This window comes from Andrographis paniculata, unplaced genomic scaffold (genome assembly GCF_009805555.1).
Source record: "Andrographis paniculata isolate CXL003 unplaced genomic scaffold, ASM980555v1 Contig62END, whole genome shotgun sequence".
NCBI classification, from domain to species: Eukaryota; Viridiplantae; Streptophyta; class Magnoliopsida; order Lamiales; family Acanthaceae; genus Andrographis; species Andrographis paniculata.
In genome coordinates, this window is record NW_026137598.1 from 4975770 (window position 1) to 4988178 (window position 12409).

The 12409-nt window shown below is 27.1% G+C and overlaps 1 protein-coding gene across 1 annotated transcript; it reads right to left on the reverse strand.

Moving 5' to 3' along the window:
- Positions 1 to 523: 523 nt before the first annotated feature.
- Positions 524 to 4065, reverse strand: LOC127261405 (uncharacterized). The gene is made up of 5 exons (XM_051289751.1): positions 3688 to 4065; positions 3395 to 3492; positions 2081 to 2162; positions 1895 to 1980; positions 524 to 925 (listed from the first exon to the last, which is right to left on the reverse strand). Exons 1-5 carry the CDS (start codon positions 3727 to 3729, stop codon positions 691 to 693), a joined length of 543 nt encoding a protein of 180 aa, XP_051145708.1. The 5' UTR covers positions 3730 to 4065; the 3' UTR covers positions 524 to 690.
- Positions 4066 to 12409: the final 8344 nt, after the last annotated feature.

Sequence of the window (12409 nt, forward strand, 5' to 3'; positions counted from 1 at the left end):
ATTATTATAATTTTTTCTTAATTTGTAATATATTTTGATTAATAATTAATATTTCAAAATATCAACCTTAAAACACAAATAAGACCGCCGAACGGAAGTAGTACATCTTACAGGTTGCAGACTATTAAAATTAGTTTAGAATGTATCCGTTAAAAAACAGCGCCTACCGTAGACTTTTATGTAGTAAAAAATAATAATAATAATAATAAAAACCAAAATATCCAAAAACACGAAAAAGAACACACCTTGGCACTACTACTTGATTTAGTAGTTTGAAGACATAATGCATCATGAGTTGAAAAGAAAGTTAGGGTGTGTTTGTTTGGAGGTTTGGATTTTGAATTGGGATTTGAATAGTAAAAATTTTAAATTTGATAGTTGTATAATGTGATATAAATAGAAGTTGATGTGATGTTTTAAATGTAAAATTGATTTTTAGTATAATATAAAAAATAAAAAATAGGTGTTTGATTTGATATTTTTGGTGAAAAAAAATTGGATGAATAGTGTAAATCCAATCCAATACTCCAAACAAACACACCCTTAATTGATCATATGTGGTGTCAAACTTAATAATATTCGATACACTTCAAACCGAAAAATTGCAATACAACAAAAATAGGAATCTTAAAGAGACAGCCCTCAGCTAAACATGGTTCAACATTGGAGAAGAATTATGTTGGAATATTTTTATCTCTTACTTTTGTTGTGGGGCTTGGGAGGACGAAGAAGGTTCCAATCAAGTTTATCGTGCTTTTGGGGATGGCGACTGTGAGTACGAGCTGAACCATGGTTGCCCTTGTTATTCTTTTTATTTGGGAGCTGTGGTTCAGTGGCGACTTCGGCTTGCTTCCTCTTGAGATCTCCATTTGCAGCTGAATGAGTCGTTTCCATGTTGTCCGTTGCTGTCGAGGATCCATGTTCTCTGTAGTTACATAAATATAACACTGCTCAACATATCGATGATCATGATAATAACGATTAACCATTCACATAATAAACAAAACCATTTTTAGTGATAATGCACATCTGAACTCTACAAAATGAATGTACAGAGAAGGCGAAGATAAAGGACATACATAGAAACATTAACAGTACGGAATCGTACCAAAAGTTACCATGGTTTGTGTTTTAACAAGCATGAAAGTCAACACCCATAACCACGGACCATGATTAGCATTTGGCACAAATAAATTCCGCATGTCCAAATCTAAAATGATATTTTCAATGTGGGATTTCGAGGACACTGTCAATAAATTCATCAGATAGAGCTCATCAACAAGAACTACCATAGCAGGCTGATAAGGATTACTTCCTCCAACAGGTAATGCAATATATCATAGCAATTACCAGACTCCGATTAATTTCAAGAATATATATAGTAGAAATAATAACCAAAATACTACTGAAATACAGAAATAATTCAAGATCACTAAATTAATGGCAGTCAACTATACATATAATTTAGTACTGATTAACATATATATTTATCAGTATGCATGAGAAATAATTGAGGATCTGTTTGGTTTGCAATGCTGTTCAATATATTACTGCATTCACAGATATTGGGTGCGTTTATTTTGTATTTTTTATGGATGTGTTTCTTACATTAGGTATGTAAAATTGTCCGTAATACAAAAAATAGAACTTCCTCCGTCCCACACAAAATATTCATTTTTTTCATTTTCGTCTGTCCATAATTTGTCCTTTTCTTTTTTTCTTTTTTTTTTTTATTAAATCATTAAATTTCATAACCTATAATTTTCTTAATTTTAATTAATTTTTTTAATCATCTTAATTTTAATCTATATTATATTTACTAATACACTTCTTAAATAATCCAATTACAAGAAGTCTGCAGGACAACACAACTTTTGAGGGAGAAAACTCTAACCTGCTAGATGATGTTTCATTTTTTGTTGCAGAACTTGCGGCAGTATATTCGTTTTTGCCTTGGCCAGTAACTTCCTCATTGAGTTTCTATGAAAACAGGCCCTTGACGTGAGAAACAAAAAAAAAAACACATGATAATGGAAAAAAACCCTCATGAGATTCTAATCATTAAACCTTTTACACTCACATCAATGGATGGGTTAAAACTTAAAAAGGACATGCGACCGCTCTTTTGCCCAGGATGAGGATCGCCTTCCATTATAACGACACTGCAAAGCATTTGACAAAAATAAATAAAGCCTGAAACAGCATTTAACAAATATAAATAAGCCTGAAGCAGCTTTCAACAAAAATAAATCAAGCATAAGCAGCATTCAACAAAATTATACTCCCCCTCACATTCAAATCAATGCTCACTTTTTTTCCAGTTATCAAAAAAAATATTCTCATTTTTCTTTTTAGTAAAATAACATACTACCTTTTGTACTTATTTTAACTAAAAAAGACAAACATAACAAAAAGAACGCACACATTCAAACATGTGTCTAAAAGTTTGAGCATATAGTTGGATGACAGAGAGTGTATTAAGCAGCAAGGGGAAAGCTAAAGGCGTGTGCCAAAAACATGCCTTTCCAAACAAAATGGTGCAAGTTGTATGGATTTATCAGAGGACCTGAAGGAATGCTAGGTCTTTTTCTTATTCGATTGGAATCTAAGCCTAAACCTATGCTTCTATCAAGGAGCTCTAACTAAAATCACCTGCAAGAGGAGATGTCCTTATCAGCTAGCTAAGCTTAGGGTTTATGACTGGCCTTTCAGAGGAATTAGCAATTGCAAACCTTAACCATATAGTTTACCACGACAAGTATCACCTATGTTGTTCAGATATTCTCAATTGATCTAAGCATCTAAAGGCAATCGTAAAACAGACTAAAAGAGTTATTTCTTTGAAGAGATCATCAAGGTCATTAATACACTTCAGGAGGCTAGTGCAAATTCCAACAAGGTTGTCTTTTTTCAAAGTTCTGAAGCTTCCTAATTCAATCAGGACAGATAAAGATTGCACCATTAAATTGGTTCTTGCGAGATAATAATCCAAACAAAATTTCTATACTCATGCATCATATCTTGCACTTCCTATGAAAGTTATTAAGTATCCTAAAAATCATTAGCATCCACTGGCCAAATTTTATAAATAAATGCAAAAGCAAATCGAACAATTCCAACACAAGCCAAGTTCGAATGTTTGGCTAGATCTTTACAAGTGTTTTATCAGAAAATTATTGTTACAATAAATAAGTCAAATGAGCAAATTTCATAACAATTTTTAACCCATCCAAAACTTCCTTGAAGGATCTACTGAATAAATTTCCTCAGCATTTGCAAAAATAACATGGTTGAAAGCAACAATCTATATAACCTAAAAACATTCAAGAACCATCATTGTTTCAAGTTACAAGAACTCAATAAACATCAGAATCCAACAAAACGATGATCTAACCATTTCCTAGCTGCACTACATGAAGGAAAATCTCCCGCCGGCAGGACCTCTTCTTCTTTCTTTTCTTTCTCGTCTTTCTGAGCTGCTCTTTGCATAAACTAAACACAGAAACAATAAAAATTAAAAAATAACATAACCTAGCATCTCGATCACATAACTCTAAGCACAAGCAAGCAAAGTTAAGGAAAGAGAGGGATAAATATAAACTAAATCAAACTAGATTCAAGCCCCAAACAAAAGGCGTAAGGATCAACCGGAAGCAACCCAATTTAATTAATGATTATTGCTCGTACCTTCAAGTTCTTCAATGTACTAGAAAGCTCCCGCTTAGCCATAATATTCTGCCCGATGGCGCGTTGGAACGGGGCGATGTGGTGGCAATTCCGCTCAGCGATTTCAATATTGAAACTTCTGAGATATCGATTTGAAGCTAGGGCAGGCAGATTAGGTTAAAGACTAACGAGTTTCCGCTTTCAAGTGGTGAATGGTTTATTAACAACAATGATTGCTCAAAACACAAAAGAAGAAATAGGTAGGGTTAGAGGAGAGCGGAAGATAAGAAGTCGATGGTCACGGTGGCTAGAATCGGGGAAGAAGAAGAAAAAGAGGAGAACCTGGTAGCGGCTGCGGCGGCTGTGGATGTGTAATGCATTAATTAGGCATTAGGCCAAAACGTGTATTAAAGAATAATACTGTAGTAATATATTTATAGTTATTTGTTTATAAAATAAAAATAATATTAGCTGGATATATTCAATTGAGATATTAATGAATTTTTTTAAAATTTTAAAAAATATATGAATTTAAATAGATTTTTATATATTTGATTAAATTTTTTGAAGATTTATACTAATTTTGTAAAATTGTAAAATAATTTTATTTTATAAATTATATCAAATACAAATTTTATAAATATAATATATTTATAATTAAAATTACTTCTATATTATTAAAACATAAGTTCTTAAATGTAATACTGATATTTATAATTAAATTTATTATATATTATAATATTTTTAGAAAATAAAATAAAATATTAATTATTAATGATGTAAAAGCATTGTAATATATGTAACATTACTATATTGTATATTAGTATTTTTAATTTTATAATTTTATTATTATATTATTATTCAATATATCAAATTAGTTTTATATTTATTATTATTATTATTTATATAATTTTTTTTACATAAAAAATATAATATTCGATTTTTGAAAAAAAAAGTAAAAAAAAAAAAATAAATTAACGGTTTAACGTATATATTTAAATATTTATTCCACTATCACCGGAATGATAATATAGTATATTCGATAATTGAAAAAAAAAAAATAGCATCAGAATGACATATATTATATTCGATAATAAAAAAAGAAGAATGACACTGACAATATAAGTATTATATTCGATAATTGTAAAAAAAATGACAATAATACATAGGAGTATTTATTATGATAATAATATTTTTTAAAACTATATTTATAATATAAAAATATTATTTTTTAAAATAATTGATAATAATTAACTAATATATTTTAGTTTTTAGTTATTATTTTAATTAAAGGTTATAATAATATTAATAAATATTATCATATTATTTATCTCTTATACAACCACAACAACAACAATAATAATAATAATAATAATAATTTTAAAAATTCATCAAAATCTCTATTGACAATGAGAGATTTTATACTGTACTTTCATAATTTTTCATTAAAATTCATAAACAAGTGGATGGTTGAATACCTCAAATCAAATCTGTATTATTGAATACCATCCAAATCTACGTTCATATTCATATAAACATATTCATAAAGGCACACTCAACTACCTACAGTTTTTAACCGATTGAATATCTCTAAATTTTAAAAAATTTCTAAAAATCTGAATTAAATACACATATGTTTTAAAAGTTCAACAAAATTCTACGAAATTTGGATTGAATATATCCCTTTGATATTAATAAAAATAAATCATTATTATGCAAGTATTTTTTTATATTTATATCTTAAATTTTGTAATTTTTAAATTATATAATTATATTTAATTTGAATTATCTTACTATCTAAAATACGTAAATATACGTAAAACTTATTTTTATTTATTTTAATTTAAAATTTTTAATCAATTACTATATTTATTATATTAATTATTTTTATATTATAATAATATAATTAATTGTTATTTACAATAAAGAATAAATATTTATAAATAAAATCAAAATTAATTATCTTTAAATAAATTAAATTTAGAAAAAATAAAAAATAAAACATAAAAATATTAAAAACGAATATATATATCTGCGGTTTAAATCGTAATCGGCGGTTTATAAACTGTAATCAAGCCGTTCAAAAAGTTTGATTTCAGTTTGATGTTTTGACAGATCGTAACTTGGAGTTTGAACAGTAACTTGCAGTTTGAACTTATACGGTGATTTTAAAAAGTAAAATAATATTCCTTCTGCCGGTATAATTATATATGTTTGTAAGAAATATTTAGTGTGTTTGTTTTATGTTTTTTATTTGAAGGAAAAAAAAAATTATTTGAGATATATAAACTTATTAGGTAATATAAAAAGAATTAATGTATATAATATATTAATATTTTTATTAAAAATGTGTTCAAATTTTTTGTGAAAAGAAACAAATCCAATGACTTTAATATTAAAGTGAGATATATAAAAAATAAAATGAAGATACTATAGAAAATTCATTAAATAATTGATAAGAAAATAATAGCGTAATAGAAAAAATAGTTACTAATGAGCTATAATTATTTTTCTTGGGACTGGGACAACTTGGAGTTCACTTTGGACTTACCCAACCGAAGGACCTTCTCTGTCCACTTTGTACCGCCTATCACAAAGAGAGACCACCTCAATCGGGACCGACCCAATACCGCCAGGAGACTTTCGACACAAGGCACATCTGCAGGTCACGAGGGCGAGCCCACCACCACAACCAATGCCCAATGCCACCCAATCCACTTCACCATCTAACCGGGCTCTGATACCACTGTTGGGACTGGGCCAACTCAACACCAGTATGATATTGTTCGATTTGGGTTGAGCCCACACGGATTTGTTTTTGGACTTTCTCCAAAAAGCCTCGTACTAGTGGAGTTCACTTGGGGCTTATAAGATGTAAAATTTTCTTCGCAACTTCTGACGTGGGACTTGAGTTTGCACCACAACATATTTGTTAAAATACATATAATAAGATGGTTGCGGATCCTATGTTGATCCGACACATAACCGGCATACATTTATATATAATACAACATATGTTGAGTTATAATATAAAATATACTTAATTATAATATAAAATATGTTTGTATTATAAATATATTAAAACACATATGTTTAGATTATATATATATATATATATATATAAGAGAACGTAGCAATATGATTCACACATAAATTAAGTATTATATCTATTACAACACCACCCGCAGCTCTTTTATTTGTAAAGTAGTTACTAACATGCATCGTTACTACACTTTATAAAAGGCCTGTGGACTAAGTTCTAATAATTATGAAATATATAATCCTTAATAAATGACTAATTATATATATAATACATAATTAACGACCGACTTATCCGTCATGGTCTTTCTCGATCCCAGACTGGAGTTACTTCAAGTTGCCCGGACCTGCATTCGAAATTCAGACATCATATTTTTCTCGAAAAACCTTTCAAGTATTTATTGTGGTGATGTCCTGAGCCGGGACTCGGCCCCCTAGTGTTAACGCTCCAGACTCCATTTCCAGTGCCGGGACTCGGCCCGGACCTTTCAGGCTCGACAACAATCATTAGCTGTCGGGCAGTATAAGGATTATAGGAACTCGAAGAAAGAGATGACGTGGAAAATAAAAATAAGATTAATAATGATCGAATGTTGAAGAGTTTGGATAAATTTGGAGACTCCATGGTTGTGTTTTAATTTGTATGGAAATATTTGCGACAATGAGTATTATTGAAGATGTGATGAATTTTATTTTAGATTTGAGAATGTATTTATAGGGTGAGAATGGGATCAATCAATCATTCAGTATGTTCATTTTGGAATAATTCTTCATAAATATTAGTATTTAAAAAATATAAATATATACACATTAATATAATATATATCATTTATTTATAAATACATTAATCATTTAATACAAAAATATTATTTTTTATATTATCCACACAGTGCTCCCTATTACACACAAAAAAAATATTCATCTAAAAATATTGGATCAACAGACTTACTATTATTCGAGGGAGATGAGATCGGATAAAAGATTTTATGATGGATAATTAAAAGATTTAGGGATTGAATTTTAAATATACCATTCATTCCATTTTTTCCCACAGAAATATCAAATCAAACACTTATTTTTCATTTTTTATATTATACTAAAAATCAATTTTACATTCAAAATATCACATCAACGCCTATTTATATCACATCATACAACTATTCAAATTCAAAATTTTTATTATTCAAATACCAACTCAAAATCCATACCTCCAAACAAACACACCCTAGTGGAGAATTAAGTCATGTTTGGTCATTTTCAACAGATAGATATGTTACTATTATGAACACTTTAATTTACTGTTTGAACATACAAATGCATGCATTTTGGCTATTACTTTTCACTCTTTCTTTCTATTTCGATTCCAAATTATTCGGGCCTTTTAATGTTTGAATTTAAGTTTTAATTTAAATAATAAATAATATAATATTTTATTAAAAACAATATATTTTATTTAAAACTTTGAAAAAAATTGAAGGACAAAAAAACAGACCAAAGTTTCTAGTCCCTACTCCAACATTGTATATGCATACAATTTTTTGTAGGGAGATTTTTTGGTTCGAAATAATTTTTACAATGTTTTGGATTTTTGAAAAACTCGAACCATCTCCTTCTGTTCGGATCCAAATTATTCATTTGAGTTTTTATAATAAATTAAAAAATAATACTAAATATTTTATTAATTAATAGAAATGTGTAATATAGTTTTGACATTTTGTCATTCCTACTTTATATATAAATTAATTGTATGTATAATAGTTTGTAATTTATGTGAAACTTAAAAGTAATTTAATACTAGTATGTAATTTACTGTAAACAAAAAATAATATTTTAGAGTGAGATCTACGGAAATAATAAAAGAGTACTTTCAATTGGAACGAAAAGTGTATCTTAATACACGTCCCTACTTGTAATTGAATCGAAACAATTATAAATAAATTCGTAAGGTTGTAAATGGGCAAAATGTTGAAACAAAATTCTTTGCTTGTGATTTTCAATTAGGGTAAACTGTCTTTTTAAGTCTAGTAACTGGACCCTCTTATCATTTTAGTTCCGTAAATGGAGCTTGTCGTAAACTAGTCACATAAGTGAAGAATTTTCGCTGTTTTAGTCCTCCGGCACCGGAGATGCCCGTGTGGCTCGCCGGAGGTGACGTGTCCGCTGACCTGGCGGACACGTGGATTTTTTTTTTTAATTTTTTAAAAAACTTATTTTTAATTTATTTTAAATTTTATTTGTATTTATTTTATTATTTTATTTGTTACAATTAAAAAAAATTAAAAAAATTAAAAAATAAATTCACGTGTCCGCCAGGTGTCGCTGACCTGGCGGGACACATGGCGGACACGTCACCTCCGGCGAGCCACGCGGGCGTCTCCGGCGCTGGAGGATTAAAACAGCAAAAAAATTTCACTTACGGGACTAGTTTGCGACAGGCTCCACTTACAAGACTAAAATGATAAAGGGTCCAGTTACGGGACTAAAAAAAACAGTTTACCCTTTGCAATTAATTTGAAATGAATTTTTGATTTATATTTTTAATAAAAATTGTACTATATTAATAATATTGATTTCAATTTAAAATTATAAAATAACAATGCTAAAATTGTCAATTTAATATTTATTTAATCTAAAGTACATAAAATCAATGATATACTGATAAAAAGAAAGATATATTGTATATATTTTGTCTTGTATATTTAAATGTTATAAATAACTATAAAACATAAATACACGTGCTTGTTCCATTTGAGTTTATACACTTTTTTAATAAAAAATATTTACACACTTTTTTAATAAAATATATTATATATATATATTTAATTGTTATGAAACATTATAGCAACCTATCATTTTTTATTTTTTTTATTATATGATGTAAATGTTTGTCTAATCTAACAACTTAAATCATTAGAGATAAACATTATTTATTTATTTATCTACGGAGTCAACCAACAATTTTATTTTTGTGTTGTATTTAATTGATTGTAAGTTAAATTATGATTTAATATCTATTTGATTAAAAATATATTTTAGATATATTAAAAACTATTATTCGATGGTATTTTTAATGCCAGTAGAAAGTACAATTACTTAAAAAAAAATAAAAATAAATACTTTGTTATGAAACATATCAAAATTAAAAAAATGAATAAATTGTTAAATTACAGATATAATATATATATATATACATTATTAACATAAATTAGTTTATATTAAAATATAAAATCTTAAATATACATAAATGATATCAAGTGTTATGTAAACATTTTTTTTACTTCATGATCACGAGTCTAACCGTTCTTTTACTGGATTTATTTGTATTGTTCTTTATTTATATAATAAAAGGATAAATAACGAGACGGATGGATGCTTGATGCTTGTACGTAAATACAAAAAATCCTTATATATATAAAATAATTATATTGCATGCAATTGAGTGAAGATATTAAATTATAATAACCAAACCCACTTTGGACTTTAATTCATTAAACGTTTTTTTCCCTAATTTTCCACTTCTTGTCTCCCGCATCACTTTTATTATTATTATTATTATTATTATTATTATTTGGATGACGTGAGAATCCGCAGTCGCTACCCGAAAGTGCCGAACCTAATACTCTGCAAATCAGACTCGACGAGAAAGTTACACTAGGCGAATCATATGTGACAAGTGACCTAAGGCGCCGGGGGTTTGAACCCTTGACCTCACGTCTAACCCCTACACCCTTATGGTGTGTTTGTTTGAAGGATTTTAGTGGACTTCTACTATTCATTCCAATTTTTCCCCTCAAAACATCAAATCAAACACTTATTTTTTATTTTTTATATTATACTAAAAATAAATTTTACATTTAAAACATCACATTAACTTCTGTTTATATCACATCATACAACTATTCAAATTCAAAATTTTTATTATTCAAATCCCAACTCAAAATCCAAACATCCAAACAAACACACCCTTAGCTAACATCGGAAATATTGGCAGCTATGCAACTATTTCCTACCATCTTTTTCCTATATCGGTTATTATCAATTTTAATTTTTAATTGTTATAAAGTATATTTATAATATTTCTAAATTTATGGTACTTCTTTCGTCCATCCGAATGATTTATACTTTTGTTCCGAAAATCAGGAAGTATAGTATTTAAGTAATAATTGTGATATTCACTGCTGCTGAAAAATTGAGCTGAAGTCACCGTAAAAAAAAAAAAAAAAAAAAATCTCAATTTCAGAATAAATATGTTATATTGTATTCAAAAGTCATAAAAAAGAAATATATACAGAATTTTGCTAGTGATTTTTTTTTTTTTTTAAATTAATAATATTTTTGTAATAATAAATTACAGAATAATAGCATGATAATTTTGTAATTTTATATAGCAACATAAACTTCAGCAATTCCGTGACTCTTTTTTTGCTTTGAATATTTTTGTGACAATAAATTGTAGAATAATATCATTGCACTTTAATAATTTTATATCAACATAAATTATTATTGCAATAATTCTGAATGTTTATATATATATATATATATATATATTTTAAGAAAAAAAAATCAATTATATTATAATTGATCAATGGAACCATGCACTATAATTAATAAATATTTACTATGTTTTACACTTTTTGTCTACTATTTATATTTTTGTCTGCCTCATCTTATTTGTCATTTTTTTAAAAAAAAATAATATATTTTAAAATTTTAATTTTAATTAAAGTACTTAGTTATATTAATCATAATATAATTATTTATATTATAATAATTAATTTTACTATTATACTTATTAATTATTTACTAATTATATTTTACCTAAAATTTTCTATTTACATTAAAGTGGACTAAAGAGCCAGGACGGATGAAGTATTAATTAAATAAAATAAAATTTAAAGAAAATTATTTATAATCTAACTGTAAATAATTTTAAAAAAATTAGATGAAAAATATATATATAATTAAAAATTGCGCCTATTTTAATATTTTGTTTTTAAATAGTGACAAAAATATTCATTAATTACATTATATGTAACAAATAAAGATATTAAAAATATTTCATAAAAAATGGTACGGTAGTAAAGGGTGGACTTGTGACATGTCAAATAAGCTGCTAGCCGGCTCATTCGGATGATTAGATTTGCTGTGAACAAAATTAATCAAAATATAAGAATAGAACCTACTATTAATATATATATATATATTTTTTATTTGAAATGATTTTATAAATTGTAATTTTAAAAATAAAACAGGAAAATAGCGTGTAAATACAATATATATATACTTCTGAAGTTCCATATTACAAATAATAGGAAGAGATTTGAAAATGGAGGAGTATAATACTAGTTATGTTACTTTACATATTAAAAATAATGTTACACTTTTTTTTTTTTTTTTTTTTTTTCAATGACGTAGAAATCCGCAGCCGCTATCCGAAAGTGCGCATTGGGTAAACCCCGTAAGGAATGGAGTTAGACTTGTGGATCGTGAGGTCATGAAGTTCAAATATTTGATGTCTCAGATCACCTATCACACATAAATTTAAAATTTTTTAATCTTAATTAAACTATTTAGTTATTTTAATCTTAATCTATAATTATATTTACTAAATAATAATTATTTTTAGTATACACTTTTTAATTACTTACTAATTACACTTTTGCCTAACTTCTCGTATCTACCGTAATGCGCCCATCTCATCAGG

What these genes read in the sequence shown, in the direction of transcription:
- LOC127261405 (XM_051289751.1), bottom strand. Translation starts at nt 3,729, where the DNA reads ATGGCTAAGCGGGAGCTTTCTAGTACATTGAAGAACTTGAAG. An exon ending in GTACATTGAAGAACTTGAAG is followed by an intron (nt 3,493 to 3,687) that starts GTACGAGCAATA and finishes TTCTGTGTTTAG; the next exon opens with TTTATGCAAAGAGCAGCTCA. An exon ending in TGTAGTGCAGCTAGGAAATG is followed by an intron (nt 2,163 to 3,394) that starts GTTAGATCATCG and finishes AATGCTTTGCAG; the next exon opens with TGTCGTTATAATGGAAGGCG.